The sequence below is a fragment of the Asparagus officinalis genome, chromosome 5, assembly GCF_001876935.1.
Source record: "Asparagus officinalis chromosome 5, Aspof.V1, whole genome shotgun sequence".
Taxonomy (NCBI): Eukaryota; Viridiplantae; Streptophyta; class Magnoliopsida; order Asparagales; family Asparagaceae; genus Asparagus; species Asparagus officinalis.
In genome coordinates, this window is record NC_033798.1 from 11,994,283 (window position 1) to 12,010,888 (window position 16,606).

The 16,606-nt window shown below is 38.7% G+C and overlaps 3 protein-coding genes and 1 pseudogene across 24 annotated transcripts in view; 3 read left to right on the top strand and 1 right to left on the bottom strand.

Moving 5' to 3' along the window:
* LOC109841523 (leucine-rich repeat receptor-like protein kinase TDR) lies at nt 531-1,821 on the top strand. Its single transcript, XM_020410486.1, has 2 exons — nt 531-1,668; nt 1,796-1,821. The coding sequence occupies exons 1-2, from the start codon at nt 531-533 to the stop codon at nt 1,819-1,821; spliced, it is 1,164 nt and encodes a 387-aa protein (XP_020266075.1).
* On the top strand, nt 1,822-3,642 carry LOC109843402 (receptor-like protein 12). Its single transcript, XM_020412337.1, has one exon. The coding sequence runs from the start codon at nt 1,842-1,844 to the stop codon at nt 3,618-3,620; it is 1,779 nt and encodes a 592-aa protein (XP_020267926.1). The 5' UTR covers nt 1,822-1,841; the 3' UTR covers nt 3,621-3,642.
* LOC109840714 overlaps nt 4,245-16,606 on the bottom strand; it is a 24,082-nt pseudogene continuing 11,720 nt past the window's right edge.
* The window catches only part of LOC109840715, a 16,439-nt gene continuing 7,901 nt past the window's right edge, over nt 8,069-16,606 (top strand). For 6 of the 22 annotated variants that reach the window (XR_002247027.1, XR_002247035.1, XR_002247016.1 and 3 more), the window contains exons 1-6: nt 8,069-8,097; nt 8,595-8,705; nt 8,839-9,130; nt 9,383-9,561; nt 9,639-10,469; nt 10,951-11,801. The gene's annotated coding sequence lies outside the window, so the exon portion shown is untranslated. Of the gene's footprint in view, nt 8,098-8,594; nt 8,706-8,838; nt 9,131-9,382; nt 9,562-9,638; nt 10,505-10,950; nt 11,802-16,606 lie in introns of all 22 variants that reach the window. The other 16 variants (XR_002247033.1, XR_002247037.1, XR_002247020.1 and 13 more) reach the window with 15 other exon arrangements.

The window sequence follows — 16,606 nt, forward strand, 5'->3', positions numbered from 1 at the left end:
GATCGTCGACTTATAAAACCTGATAAGTCGACTTGCCATAAGTCGACTTACAGTCGACTTAGCATAAGTCGACTTGCCCTCTGTGCATGAGTCGACTTATGCCCAAAAATCAGCTTTTTCAAGTTCTTCTCCACACAGTCGTCCCACATTTTCCACACTAGAAGTCTTTTCCACTCCTGAGCCCAGACATTCCCCGCCGCTCTTTCACACGTACAGCATCGATCGAGGGCTTTTTCATAAGAAGCAGCACTCTATCTGCCCATTTTCCACGCTGTCTCTTTCGTACATCGTTCCGGGGTCTCCAACCCCCTCTTTTCTGGGGGGCCTTCTTAATTTCCTCTGCTTCCCACCAGATCGCTATAGCTACCAATCTCGATCCCATTCACCAAGCCAAGCCAAGCCAAGCCAGGAAGACCGCTCCAGCCTGCTCCTTCCATCTTCCGTCTTCATCTTCGATCTCCCCCTACTTATATATATCCGTTAACTGCTCATTCACCTTTGGGTATCAGAGTATTAATTAACTAGTCAGCATGGGCACTGCAATACTTGATCGGCTACTTGTCCATTGTATACTATTTCTAATAGTGTCGCTGCTGCTGATCCCGTCCGCATGCGCTGCTGCTCGTCATACCAATACCACCGTCGACTGCCTCCCATCCGACAGGTCTTCCCTCCTCGACATAATACACGGTGTCTCCTTCGGCATGGGCATTGAAATACATGATTATCCCAAAGCTCGCGGCCCCCCGGTTTCATGGAAACCTGGCTCCAACTGCTGCGGCTGGGAGGGAGTCACTTGCGACCCCAAATCTGGCCACGTCAGCGGCCTCGACCTCAGTCAACGTGGTATCAATGGTAAACTCAGTGCTAGCCTCTTCAATCTCACCTCCCTCCGAACTCTCGACCTCTCCGGCAATTTCTTTCAAGGAGACTTTCCTCAGGTGGGGTTTGAGAACCTTACACAACTCACCCGTCTCGATCTCTCATTAGCCGGATTCAGTGGTCAGATTCCTGTCGGCATCTCTCTCTTAACCAACCTCATCTCCCTCGACCTCAGCGTTGCAATGGTCATCTACTCACCTGACGGCCTCTACATGGAAGGATACTACCTCAGCAATTACTCACAACTCTGCCATCCAAGTTTCCGGACTCTAGTTGGAAACCTTAGCAATCTGAGGGATCTCCGTCTCGACGGCGTCGACATGTCCTCGAACCTAGACTGGGGAAGTGCTTTGTCCACCTCGATGCCTCACCTTCAAGTGCTCGGTTTGAGCGACTGTAATCTCCCAGGTAAAGCTGTACTTCTTTATCTAATCAGTTTTATATTCAAGCATTATTTCCTTATTTATTATATAGTATATATATTTGGAGTCGCAGGATTGTTGCCGACAGACATCTTGACATCACACGCCAACCTGACTCTTCTCGACCTAACAATGAATCCGATGCTTTCTGGGAATCTGCCGGATTTTCCAAGCAACAATGCGTTGCAAAGTTTGAGCTTTTTTGGGATGAATTTATCCGGGAACATACCAGACTCTATTTCTAATCTCAAGCACCTGACTACTCTGGGTTTCTATGAATTCGGTCTGACCGGGATGATACCATCTTCCATCGGGAATCTTACCCAGCTCACATATTTAGACCTCTCGGAGAACAATTTCACGGGTCCGATCCCCACTTCTATCGGAAATCTGACTCATCTCACATTCTTAGATCTAAGTCACAACTTCCTTTCTGGATCGGTGCCAGTCTCATTGTTTACTCTCCCTGCTTTAGAGGAATTGCAACCCAGGAATAACCAATTCTATGGTGAGTTAAAAGAGTTCTCAAATCCTTCAATGTCCTTAGGTGATCTTGATCTGAGTTATAATCAACTTCAAGGACAGATTCCAATATCCTTATTTAAGCTCTCAGCCCTCGAGTCACTCCGCCTATCATCAAACAACTTTAATGGAACGGTGGAGCTCGGCATGATAAGAAACCTCCCGAACTTAACAGAGCTCGACCTCTCTCGGAACAATAGATTATCTGTACAAGAAGATAGTGGCGTTAATTATTCTGACACCTTTCCCAGCCTTTTTATTTTATCCTTGGCTTCATGCAACCTGATCAAAGTGCCTTCCTTTCTAAGACATCAACATGAACTCGACAGATTGGACCTTTCTGATAACAAGATTGGCGGCGGAATACCGGAATGGATTTGGGGATTAGACAGGGGATCTTATTTGAATCTCTCCATGAATGAATTCACTCATTTCGAAGGCCCACATATTCTCTCTTGGAAACAAGGTGATACCCAGGGTGTTCTTGATCTCCATTCAAACTCACTTCAGGGACCAATTTTTCTTCCCTCGACGTCGTCCCAATTCATAGATTACTCAAACAATGGCATCTCATCAGTTATCCCGTCTAACATTTCCTCCTATCTTTTAAACTGCACTCATCTTCTTCTCAGGAACAATAATCTTACTGGAGAAATCCCAGCATCCATCTGTGAAGCACACGATCTCCAAGTCCTCGACTTGTCTGGAAATAGTTTGAGTGGTTCAATCCCTTCGTGTCTATTCGATATCAAATCTCTTACTGACTTGAATCTAAAAGGGAACCAACTTCAAGGGGAAATTCCTAAACATTTTAGTAAAGACTGCATGCTGGAGTCATTGATCCTCAGTGACAATCGTTTGAAAGGTTCAATTTCTCAAACTTTGCTCAATTGTGGGTCGCTAAAGGTTTTAGACCTTGGGAGCAATCAGATTGTTGGAGGTTTTCCATCTTGGTTGGGACAAATGGTTAACATCTCTGTCCTAGTTCTTCGAGGAAATGCACTTCGTGGGCAAGTCAAAGTCACAGAAAGTCCTGAGGCAAATAACACATTTTTAAAATTGCAGATATTTGATCTATCTTCCAATCACTTCAATGGAAATTTGCCTTCAAATTGTTTCAACAATGTAAAGTCCATGATGAATTTCTCCACTATGAATCAAGGTGATGATGGAATATATGGAGATATTTATGACTATAAAGTTTCAGTCATAACTAACGGGTATGAATATTCCTTTCAGAGAATATTAGCGATATCATATACGCTTGTGGATTTCTCAAATAACAACTTTGATGGTAATATTCCTGAGGTGATTGGTAAACTCCGAGGCCTTCGCATGTTGAATTTATCACAAAATTCTCTCACAGGAGAGATTCCTTCAGTAATTGGAAACATGAGGCAACTTTTAAGATTGGATCTTTCTGCAAACCATTTGTCTGGACAGATTCCTCAAGAATTGACTTCTCTCACATTCTTAACTTCTTTAAACCTGTCTAGCAACAATATAACAGGAAGAATTCCTCAAAGTAAACAGTTCAATACATTTTCGAACGCTTCTTACCTGGATAACGATGGACTGTGTGGAAGTCCTTTATCAAAGCAATGCAACAACGGAAGCCCAAATCAGACAAGTGCAGTGCAACCTATTGCCTCTGACCATTCATCATCGTCAACCTATATCATTGTACTTGCGCTATTAGTTGGCCTGGGATTTGGAGTGGGGTTTGCAGTGACCGTTGTGCTTCGCAATGTGCAACTGAAATTTTGGAAAAGGAAAAATACTACCAACATCTAGCTATTCTTGAACCCTTTTTTGATCTCTCAGCTTTTCATGTTTTTTAAATATAAATGCCCCTATTTTGATCTTTAAGCTTTTCATGTTTTCTAAATATAGTTGCTGAAGCTTAGATTGGATATGAAGAAATAAATAAGATGGCTTGTAGCTCACTACAATGTGTCTATTGTGTTCAAATCTGAGAATTATTGTTCATAATGCAGTACACTTAAAATAAGTGCGTTGGCCACTTTCAAACCCCAATCATTTGGCACTGTTTAAATCGTTGATATTTGGAATGAGTATACTTTCCTTCAAAAGAATGTAGACATAGCTGTGATTTTTGAGCTCTAAAATGTTACTTCGACAATTTTTATAAATACTAGATGTTGGCATTATAGGATTTGGATCCTCTCGTCAATAATATTATTTGCCTTTTGATTTTGATGAAAGCTCGAAGTTGATAATGTTAATAACCAAAAGCAAATAATTTGCTAAATAAACATTACTTTTGAATTTGAGACCACAATTTTCATAAGCTAAACATTACTTTTGAATTTGAGACCACAATTTTCATAAGCAACACTGGATGCACTCTCAAAGTCTGCTTTACATTTTATGTTGTCTCATAAAAAAAGACCAACATCATCAAATCACCATTCATCTTATTCACAATAGGTAATCCAACAATTATAAAGAAACCTCATCCAGAATCAATCAATACTCCAAGTTCCTCAGATATCGTTAAAAAAAAGGCTTTCAGACATCACTATGTATTACATAACAAACATATGAAACTATACACCTGTATAATATTTTCTCCGACTTATATATACAGTACTCCGTACCCAACAACTTCGCCTTCAGCGCGTGTTCACCACCCACAGCTTGTATCTATGTACATACAAATACACAAGACAGGTTCCAATCAGTTTCACATCAGACAGCCTCCTACAAAGCTTCATCTAGAGCTCAATACTACCAGATTCCTTTATGCTCTTACCCAATCCTTGCAACACAGAAATTCCATCCAAATACTCAGGACACAAATCGAGGTCAAGCATTTTCATGAGAGTATCTGAAGCATCCAAATAATTCCCTCCTTTAACATACCCTTGAAGTAACCATGAGTCTTCTTCCTTCGGCCAGAACCCATAATCTTAGTTATGGCAAGCAATCTGTTAACAGCACTAACTTCTTTTTGAGACGCACAAATGGCTAGAACAACATCACAGAGTTCTTTGTCAGGCTCTTTGCCTGATAGCTTCATTTGCCATAGCTCGTTCTTAGCTTCCAGCCCTAATCCAGCACAAGTGTAAATTGCGAGGAGCTTCTCATGAACTATACCGGCAGTTACAGAGCTTCCTTATTGGACTGCGCAATTTGATAATCGTACTCCATAGTTTATGATATCGGATTGATATTTCTCGATATGATTTGTATTCTCATCATCGAGTACAGCAATAGAGCCTGACTTCATTGATGCCTTTAACTTGTGCAAAGCTTTTGAGAACTCTTTCTGCTCTTCGGCTAATACAGTTAACGCAATAAGTTAGCCGTAAGCATCAGGGTTCAGTCCACACTCCTTGAATTCGATTACTAACTTGACAGCACCCATGTAATTTCCATCTACCTGAGAGAATTTAAAGATTATCAAAGAGCCGGTTAATTCGGAATTTTTCTACCCAGGTAAAATCAACTAAAACTTAACAATTTATTCAGGACGGAGATGGAATAAAATGGCACCAAGTTACTCATCGTTCCTTGTTTATAAGATTTAACTTATCTCCTCACAGCAAAACGACAGTCATCATATGATTAAATGGATAACAATGTGAATAAATGGATAACAATGTGAACATATTTTACTAAAATCATTAGTCTTGGTCCCCTACCTAGACTCATAATTTGGTACATCAGCTTTATTTAATTTGGGTACATACAATATGGTGGAGTACTGATTTTCTATGCAATTGAACATGCCACTTAATGCATAAGATAGAGTGCATGTAATACTTGTCCACATTCATTTATCATATCAAACAATATGGTAAACATGGATTTAATATGGAAAATATTAGTAGATGTAGCTCGAAAAGGTCGAAGATGCAGAGAAATATAAAGGTGACTAAAGGTCAAATAACAAAAGGGTATGCTTGTCTTCTTCTTCAACATGTTCAAAATATTTTTAGATATATTTTCAAAATCAAATAAGGTAATGGTTCAAGATCGTTCATGGAGTAGCTAGGACAGTGACCTGAAATATCTGCAATGTGCTGTTAGCATCAAATGCCATTCCAATGAAAAATACAAATGTGAGAGGCTGTTAAAACTTCTAAATCAACATACAAAGCAACTGCAAAACGTAAAGAATATCAACCTTAATTTCAAATCAATAAATGCATACCTTCAGTAGCATTAAGTGCTATCTCCAAGTGGTTCTTATCATATACCGATGAAGTATGATATATGCTTGTGTTAGTCCATCACCAAAATATACAGAATATTCTCTTAAATCAGAAACAAATTAGCTAGTATAGAAAATAATTTATTCCCTACAAAGTAAAGTGTTGTGATACATAAGTAAAAAAGAACATGCAAAGAAGGTCGACAAAAATTTAGGTTGTGTCAAAGATATGCTCCCTCAATCCAACCATTAATATGATCGTCTGTTATGGGTTTCCTTTTACATACTTTATTTTAATTAAGCAAGGAGGCTGGAGGTAGGTTAAGAGAACTTGGCTAGAATGAAATTAGAATAATATGAGTGGTTTATTTAATAAAGAAGATGACCCTTAACAGAACAGAATCGAAGAATATAATTCATGAATCAACCCAAAAGATTTGGAAGAAATGCTCTGTTGTTTATCATTATTGTCGCTCTTTCCATTTGAGCTATGTTGAGCTACATAATCTAAAATTTCTATAATACGTCAGAACCTGATTTTTTTCTTCTGATATAATATCCTAGATATTTTACTTGGGGATTTGCTCCTGCAATCAAATAACTTAGGAATAAAAATAAACACAAGGACAATTCTATAGTCAATTATAAGTACAATGCTTTATGGATCAAAATATATGACAATCGAAAAGAACATATGCAAAAAGTAAGTGTTTAGGAAAAGGAATGATATGATAGACTTGTGGATTTACCTTAAACGATAAGGTAAGAAATAAGTACATTTGTTTCTATTAAGGATAAAATGAAAGAGAATTGATTAAGAATTTGAGATAGTCTGATCATGTTCAACACAATGTTCAAAATAGCGGAAGCACTGAGCAAAGTGGTAGACCATTTTATAAAGCGAGGTGTAAGCTTCAAAGCATAAGGCGTAAGCCTTAAAAGTTAAGTATATAATTTTAAAATTTTAAATGCTATAAACATATAGCATGTAGTGACGTAAAAATTTACTATAAATACATTCAGGTCATGATTAGTAAATAAGAATTAAATATGCTAAGTATAGCGCAAATTATAATAAACTAAGCTACATGTATAAGATACACTAGTACAAAACAGAACAGTCCAAACGGTTATTAGAACCGTTTGGACAAGTGAAAATAGCCCAAACGGTTGCAAACCGTTTGGGATAACAAAACCCAAACGGTTTCAACCGTTTGGGCTGTTAGGAGATCCCAAACACAATCGTCAAACGGTTACAACCGTTTGGGATGTTTAGCCCAAACGGTTTAAACCGTTTGGGTGATTTGGTTATTTTTCTTTTCTAAAATAAAACATATCTATTTCTCCATTCTCTTCCTTAACTAAACCTGCTTCCCCCCAAAAATTTCCCCTTCCCCCCAAAAATTTCACCTAAACTCTAAAATCCCCGCGCCCTTAACCCCAATCTCTCAAATCCCTCGTTTCAATCTACCAAAAATCCACCTCTCGTCTTCATCATCATCGTCATCTCCATCCCCTGAAATCCCTCTCCGACCCCGACCGCCGCCGCCAGCAACAATCCGAAGGGCTCGGCGGCCTCGACGACAAAGAGGTTGTTCGCAACTACTTCAACGCCCCCGCCCGCCGCCGCCAGCAACAATCCGAAGGGCTCGGCGGCCTCGACGACAAAGAGGTTGTTCGCAACTACTTCAACAACACTGGCTTCCAACGCTGGCGCAAGAATCTACGACGAATCCACCGACGGCATCAACAAGGTCCAGCTCGACATCCGCCTCGGCCACCCCAAAACCGTCGAGAAAACCATAGAGATGCTCAAGGATGATGGGCCCCTCGCCGGCATCTCCGTCTGTGACGTTGTGTGTGGCACCGACAGCCTCTCCATCCCCCTCGCCCTCGAGGGCGCCATCGTCTCCGCCAAGTTCGCAATGGTCGCCGAAGCCGAAACCAAAGCGGTCGAAGCCTTGAGCTCCTCCGCTGAAGCCACGGTGTCGAGATTCGAGGTGAATAAGATGGACCAGCAGCTGGAGTCCATGGTAGAGAGAGAACAGACCCAATAACCCAAATCAATGAGGCCCCCTTCCCCTTATGATGGTACTTGAATTTATTTGGATTTATGACCCATTTGTGTTCTTTCCCTTAACAATGAAGAATAAATGTTCAAAATTTTGACGTGGGTGCTTTTATATATCAGATAATCTTTGTGAAAATTTATTGTTACGCGTTGGAAAGTAAGAGTTCAAGGTTAAATGGAATATCTTGAAATTTTTTTTGTCTTGGTAGAGCATTTTTCTACCGACATGCTTTATTTATAATGAGGGTTTCCAAAATTATTGTTTGGGAAATTAGTCCTGTTTATTTGTGTTTTGACTTGGATTTATTTCTACAAGTTCATATTGACTAGTATAATTTTGTGAGTCTTTTAGCGATTCTGTTCAATGTTGAATTTTCTTCTTTGCGAACGATTTTCTGATATTTTTTTATAAAAGAAATTCCATGCATTTGAATTTCAAGCCGGCTATTTTGTTATTGTGTTCATGAATGTTGATCTCATACAATATGATCCCACTTTATCTTTGTGTGTTGTGTAGTTGTACAAAAGCTCTAGAGGTTATAAAAAAGCTTCACAAGGATCACACGAGATAAAGACTTACAAGTTGAAATTAGAGAATCTTCAAACTCTGAAAGATGCGGCTCATAAGGTTGTATTCCTTTCTGACCTGTTATTTCTTTTATATCTTTTTACTCTCTCATATCTATGACCTTAGTTTTCTTGTTCTATGTTCATTTATTATTTGAATATATGCTAAAATAGAACTAAATTTGTTTATCCAGCTCCGGGATAGTATATCCCAGGAGCAGGAAAAAAGTGAATCCCTAAAAGCACAGATTAAGGAACTGGAGAGGAACATTCAAGGTGTAGAGGACAAAATCTTACATACAGAATTACTTTGAAGGAATTGCAGAAACTCTTAAGACCAGATTTCAACGAGTACTACTGCGAGAAGCACTTTATTTAAGCTGCAACAGACACAATATGCTGCCCTTGCTGAGGAAAATGAAGGTCGGCTAAGAAACCTGACCTTTACATATTGAACATATACAAACATGTGATTGTTGTACAAAGGTGCGGAATATTTATTTCCCTTGTTGTTTATTCTCATTCTGTCCATTTGAGGTTTCCAACAGTTTTATGAGTTGTTCTTTCGATTACTCTGATATTGTTTGATAATAGGGCAATGATTCTCATTCTTCTGCATCTCCATAGGCTGCAATACTACTAGATGTTGCTTTACATGCATTTATCTTTTTAGTAGTATGCAGGTTAAATTTTTTGTCGGCTTCTTCAATGGCTTTTCTCTTCTTTCATCTTTTTTAGATACTGATGATAAGTTAAAAGAATGGCAAAGCAAATTTGAAGAAAGGATCGCATTACTACAGTCTAAAATTAGTAAGCTGGAAAGAGAGATGAATGATGAAGAAACCAGAAGTTCCACATTTTCACAGACAATTAATGAGTCCATGCGAGAGATCGGGAAACTTCAAGCAGAAGCTGATGTAATGTGCCACTTCTATGTTTCATTGGTTTCACATTTACCTTTTATGATATGCAGTTGACATTGCATGTATCTCAGGCTCACATATCTTCGAGGCATGAACGTGATTCAAGGATACAAAAGATTATTGGTAAGCATAACCTTGGGTTTCTTCCTGATGCCCCTTTCAGCGAAGACGTGGCTGCCAGCCTCACAAATAGAATTAAAACAAGATTGTTAGATCTTGATAAGGACTTGCATGACAAAAAGGTACATTTAGTCTTAAATATAATTTTCATCTAAATATTTTCGGCAGTGTATACAACTGTACTGCCAATGCAATCTAGTCATTGATAGCTCATGATACTTATTAATTTCCTTTTGAAGTGCCTGTCACAGTGCTTCTTTTGCTTTCTATCTCGTAAAATCAGTGTTACCCAGACATAGGACATGAGTGAGATGTGGTCAAGAAGTTGAAAGGGAAGTAAGTATGTTTATGTATACAGATTACAAGAAGTGAAATGGTTCTCCACAGATGCTTATCCTTTTGTTTGCTTAACGGTTTTGATATGCATGGTTACGTTTGAGTTTTAACAATTACAATGTGAATTTATTTGATATATCTTCCTAATCTAGTGTATTTTACTCACCGAGCCTATGTTTTTTTGGTTTATTACTGGTAGATGAATATGCAAAATGACATTTTAGTTTCTCTTTGGGTGCTTATTTGTTTTGATAGTAACAGTTACATGTTACAATCTGGGTAGATGTTTGCATGTGATGTTTGTATGTATTTTTTACACTTGCGTAGGGGCCGCCATGCATCCAAACTTACTGAGGAAGAAGATGAAGAATATCTCGAGGAAGAAGATGGTTTGGCTGGTACGGGAGGGACTCGTCCTTCTGCAACCATCTTGCAAGTGCTACTCTGTAATGCTAGTAGCTGATTGGTTCAACTTATTTGTGTATGCAAGAACATTTTTTTTCACCTATCCATGCGGTTCAAATGTTAATATATGTGGGCTGGTCGGGTGCCACTCAGTGCAGGTTTTTTATGAGAGTGTTTTGGTTGTCAATACTGCCCCTGAACTGACAAATTATCTAGTTTTGAATTTCATATCCAAACATAAAACAGATGAAAAATTGATGTCAAAAATCAAAATCTAGCAATTTGTTAGGTTCATATGTTTGGGGCAAATGCAGTCTTGACTTGCATTCTCTTATCCCAAGTTTTTGAATATTAATTTTACTTAATGCCTACTAACTGGTGACAACTGTTCAATTAAGGTTTCTTTGAATTTTTCCATAACTAAAAAAAATCTGAACAGTTCATATGAGTAGAGAAGAGGTCTCTTATTTTTGCTGAGAAATAAAGAAATTCCCCCTTGATAATGTTACACTTTCATTGCAGGTCTACAGGGGAAGATGAGAGACTATCAACTTGCTGGATTAAATTGGTTAATACGATTAAATGAAAATGACATCAATGGCATTCTAGTTGATGAGATGGTAAGTCATGATACATGCTTAAAATATAGGTTAGTTAATTGGTTCGCTTAAGGCTTGTTAAGGATCCATTGCATATCTTTCAATATCATTTTATGGTTTCCTTTGCCTAAAAATTATATAGGGTCCTATACTAGTTTTGGTTAAGGCCTGTTAAGGAGTTGGTAAATTGTGAGGCTAATTGTTCTTTCAGCTGCATATTTTTTTCAATAACATATTTTGTGGATATAAGTATGGCCGTATTGATGGGAATACGGGTGGGGAAGATCGTGATGCTTCGATTGAAGCCTTCAATCAACCAGGAAGTGAAAAATTCATTTTCTTGCTTTCAACAAGAGCAGGGGGGCTGGGGATTAACCTTGCCACTGCCGATGTGGTTATTCTTTATGATAGTGATTGGTAGACATGTTTTTCTGTATTTTTTTTGGTCGTTTTACTATTTAGCACAGTTCTCAATATGATGTCCTATTGTTATTAAGCTCAGGAATCCGCAAGTTGATCCGCAAGCCCAAGATTATTTACATAGAATTGATCAAAAGAAAGAAGTTAAGTGTTCCGGTTTTGCACTGAGGTTTAGCTTTACTAAATGAAGTTTACTGACTCTTCTTATGTTAATGTGAAATCTCTTGTAAGTTACTGTCATTTTCCCCTTGATACCGCAGTACACCATTGAGGAAAAAGTTATTGACAGGGCATATAAGAAGCTTGCTTTTGATGCTTTAGTTATTCAACAAGGCAGATTGGCCGAGCAAAAGAGTAAGCATTTTATGATCTTCTATGTTATTATGAATACATTAACTCTTGACTAATGTCATATATTTTAGATAGTTATTGCTTGACTAATTATTTCTGACTTGTACAAAATGATGAAAACAAGGTGGACTTTAAGAAAATTGTTAGTGAGAATTGGATTGAGCCACCCAGAAGGGAACGAAAACGCAAGCAAGTTTATAATAGTGACCATTCGTTCAGAAGAAATCTGATAGTAAAATCTTTGTATGCAACTCTAACTGATCCTCATGCTCCCATGGAGTTGCAAACTAACTATAATCATATATCATGAGAAATTATTGGAAGTTGCAAGGATCATGAAAATGCTCTGTTAACAGAAATGTTAAGAGTTTTTGATGAGAACAAGAATTGACAATCTTCCATATTAGCTTAGTTTTAATTTTTAAAATTTGAATTTTTAAAATTTGAATTGTTGTTTAATTTAGTAGTTAATCAGTGAGAGATTTGAGGGATTCTGTGAGATTTCCAAATTTGTAATTTTTTTCTTTTAAAAGGATTGTTGTAAACAGAATGAAAAATCATTGAATGAATTGAAAATTGAAATGAAAATTGGGTTGGCTTAATTTGGGTGTGAAACCTAGGCCTCGGGTGTGAAACCCTAGGCCAATATTTCTTTCTCCCCCACGAAACAACTTAGCCGCCAAAACTCAATCCTCCTGTTCATCTTTCTTCTCCACGTTGAACCCATCTTCCCCCCTGCATCCATCACGAACCGGCTTCTTCTCCGTCCACTCACGTACAAACTCCCAAGCCCGATTCCTCATCTCTTTCCCGCTCTCTCAACAACCACCAACTAGCCACCGCCTGATCCGAGCCCCTATGCTCTCCTCTCCTCCATCGTTCCGATCAGCCACCACCCCATCTCCCCGTCATCACTCTCTCTACAGGCCGCAAGCCCCACTTCAAGCCGTCATCGTCCCGACTTCCCTGCCCCCCTTCAACAACGAGCAGCCTCCACTCGCCAACACCCCTACTCCCCTCCACCTTCCAACAGTCCCGACGACCCCCTGATCTCCGTCACCTCCGAACAGCCTCACCGACGACGTCCTGCCCTTCGCCCGCGCCGTCACGTCGTCCACGATGTCGTTACGCCACCCTCAGCCCGCCGTCGAACAGCCACCGCCATCCCAGGCACCTCCTCACGGCGCCCGTCGACATCCAGCGTCGCCCCAACCCTGCGGTCCCCTCCTCCCTGCTCTCCCTCAACCGCCGACAGTCGCCATCGTTCTTCGCCCTCGAGCAGCCACGGTCCACCTCTCCTCAGATCGAAGCCGCACCGAACAGCCGTCGGTTTCCCTTCCCTGAGATCAAAGAACAGAGATCAGAATATATTGATGGGTTTGTTGATAAGTTGCGTTGTGGGCTTCACTGTAGAAGCTAATGGGCTTTTGGATTTCTCTCAACATTTCTGAATAGTAATCCACTGAGGTTTTGTTTCTCTCAACTCAATATTTTTCCGTGGATTTCAATTTATTAGTTAATTGCATGAGTATTGCATCTCTAAATTCTTATCATATATTCACTGCTTAAATTAAATCTGTGAGTATCTGAACATGTGATTGTTGAAAATTTGATATTGATTTTAGAACGTGTACAATGATAATGAATACTGCGATTAAATTGATCGGGATTGGAATTATTCATCACTACTTATGCAAATTTTATTAAAATCCATCAGTCACATTAGTTGTTTTTAAATTATTTTCCTACCGAATATCATTTTTTTGGCGAAATGGTGCGTTGTTCGAATTAAATCGCTGATTCCAACAGACCCCTTGTCTTCATTTCGCATCATTTTTGGTATCAGAGCATTGTTCTAGTGTAGGAATTTTTTTATTTTTATTTTTATTTTTTTAGATTAGTTGAGTCTTTTATTTGATATTAAAAAAAATCTCATTTATCTCATTTAACTGTTTGTGCACACCATTCATCTCATCTAGTTGTTAGTGCATGCCTACTCGCACAGGTCTACCCTATCGATTATGAGAGTCAAGTGAGTCAACTAGTGAGTCAAGCATGTCAGGCAGTACAAATCCCGAATTCTTCGAACTACTTAAGCAAATCGCTGAGTTAAACGGACAAATAAGTAACTTAACCCATGAGAGCAGAGCTACCCGCGAGACCCTGAATAACACCAACGAGAGACGTGCTAGGTTAGAAGAAACGCGGGTTACAACTCCGCCACGAGGTCAAGGCTATGGATACCCACCACAAGGTCATGGGTACATCGTTCATCGACCCCCACCTCAACTTGTGCCTGATCCACCAATCTTTGATGGTAAGCTCGACCCACAAACTTTCTTTGACTGGCTGAAGAGCATGGATTGCTACTTCGATTAGTACGCCCTGACGGAATCCCAGAAAGTCAAGTTTGCCACAATGAAGCTCACTGGACCCGCCTGTCAATATTGGTCCAACTTCGAAATGATAAGGCATATTAGAAGTGAGTTACCAATTTTTACTTGGTAAGAAATGATCGACGAACCGAAACAGAAATATCTCCCGCCATCGTTTATTTATAGATTGCTAGATAAGTGGTATTGTCTTACTCAGGGAACCAAATCTGCAAAGAGTACGTTGCTCAATTTGATTAATTGTTTACTCGATGCAACATCATAGAGCAAGAGGCACCAATGAAAGTCTTGTCAAAGTTTAGAGCTGGATTGAGAAGTGACCTCCAAACCGAACTTTTTGCTAGAGGAGTAAACACCCTTGAGAGAGCTTACGTCTTAGTTCAAGATTTAGATGAAGCCAAATTCCATCAATCTCATAGGGCTCAGGATTTTTGAACTCATTCCTCTCAGTCTTCCTGTGCCAATACCTCTAGTCAGCCTCTGAGTCGATCTAACCCTAGTTCTTCCCAGTCTAGAGTCGATCCCAAGGGCCAGAAGTCAGAGAGATCTCTCTCCAAACTTAGCCCAATAATGCAGTGTTGCAATTATCAAGGATATGGGCACGTTGCTTTCGTCTGTACAACTCTGTTCAGAGTTAGAATCCGCCTATAACAAAATCAAAATCTATTATTGAGGAAACCGTTAACCAGGCCGTAGATTTGACAAAATCTAATTCTGACAAGAAAATTCAGGATAGTATAATCGAAGAATCATGCGCTTCCGTTCCTTCTGAAACTACCCCTGCAATTGTGGAGTTAACTGAAGTTTCATGCAATGACAACACTCCGATTATTCCCCAAGATACTCCTTTGATCACGGAGTTCACTGATGTTGTCCCTGAAGCTGTTCCTGAAATTGAAACTCCAACTCCTCTTGATTTCACTTCTTTGACTGAAAACGTTGTTGATATTCCCCACGAAGTCCTCTTGGACCAACATGACACCCAATATGTTCCTGAGTCGGTTCCAAAAGTGAGTCACTTAGATATCTGTATGAAACTTGAATCCCAAATTGAGCATAGTAAAATAGCTACCATATCAGATGTCAAATCCCTATGCATTGTCTCGACAATCACTCACACAAATAATGATCCATTTTCGGAATATATAGTGATTAGGGATATGAGTTTGAGCACGAGTGTTTTCATTCTCTCTCATGTTAAACACGTAAAAAACACTCATCCGTCATGCATGTGTTTGCACGTTCCTCCTTATCACTGCAAAAATTGGAAATTTGTTATGCATATTAACGAAGAAACACCTAATTATTCCATTTGATAGAGGACGTCATGCATTTTAGACACTTTGTTGAGTTACATCTGCCATTGATCACATTGTTTGAGTCTGCATTTCATCATAATCATTTGAGTTAATTTACATCATTTTTTTTTATTTTGCATTGATCATATATTGGGGAATCAGTGATCTAATTTGAATAAATACAATGCTAACTGAAATGTATGAATTTGAGTCGGGACATAATTTAAAACTGTTAATGATGATAATTGAGATGGTTTGGACTTGTCCAACACAGTTTATTTATAGTTGTTTAAGATTTGACATGATATTTATGAGCTTTTCCAACTCTTGAACTAATTAATAGCAACATTTATATTTGTTTAAGATTTGACATGATATTTATGAGCTTTTCCAACTCTTGAACTAATTAATAGCAACATTTATATTATCGATTTGGTCATAGTTCTATTCTCAATTTGAACTAATTAATAGCAACATTTATATTATCGATTTGGTCATAGTTCTATTCTCAATATTGATTGATTGAACAGTCATAATGTTATTAGCAGTCCACTAATATAAACCTGATTCTAGCCCATTATTTATGAGAGTTCTTTCACTTTACCCCCACTTCTATATATACTCACCCATGCAGCAGTGAATTTTGATAATATTTTATATGGTGAATTTACAATGCAATCTAACTAATAATTTGAGATGCAGGGAAGTATCTGATGGAAGATTAAGATGCAGACAGTATATTGAAGATGATAGGTTTCTGCAGCTAACTCGACAGAGTCGAGTTTTCTCCCACCTGGGGAGAATGATGAGAACAAGAATTGAAAATCTTCCATATTAGCTTAGTTTTAATTTTTAAAATTTGAATTTTTAAATTTTGAATTGTTGTTTAATTTAGTAGTTAATCAGTGAGAGATTTGATGGATTCTGTGAGATTTCCAAATTTGTAATTTTTTTCTTTTAAAAGGATTGCTATAATCAGAATGAAAAATCATTGAATGAATTGAAAATTGAAATGAAAATTGGGTTGGCTTAATTTGGGTGTGAAACCTAGGCCTCGGGTGTGAAACCCTAGGCCAATATTTCTTTCTCCCCCACGAAATAACTCAGCTGCCAAAAC

Coding starts and splice junctions, on each gene's coding strand:
- LOC109841523 (XM_020410486.1), top strand. CDS start 531: ATGGGCACTGCAATACTTGATCGGCTACTTGTCCATTGTATACTATTT. Junction 1,669..1,795: donor CTCGGAGAACAATTTCACGG/GTCCGATCCCCA, acceptor ATTGCAACCCAG/GAATAACCAATTCTATGGTG.
- LOC109843402 (XM_020412337.1), top strand. CDS start 1,842: ATGTCCTTAGGTGATCTTGATCTGAGTTATAATCAACTTCAAGGACAG.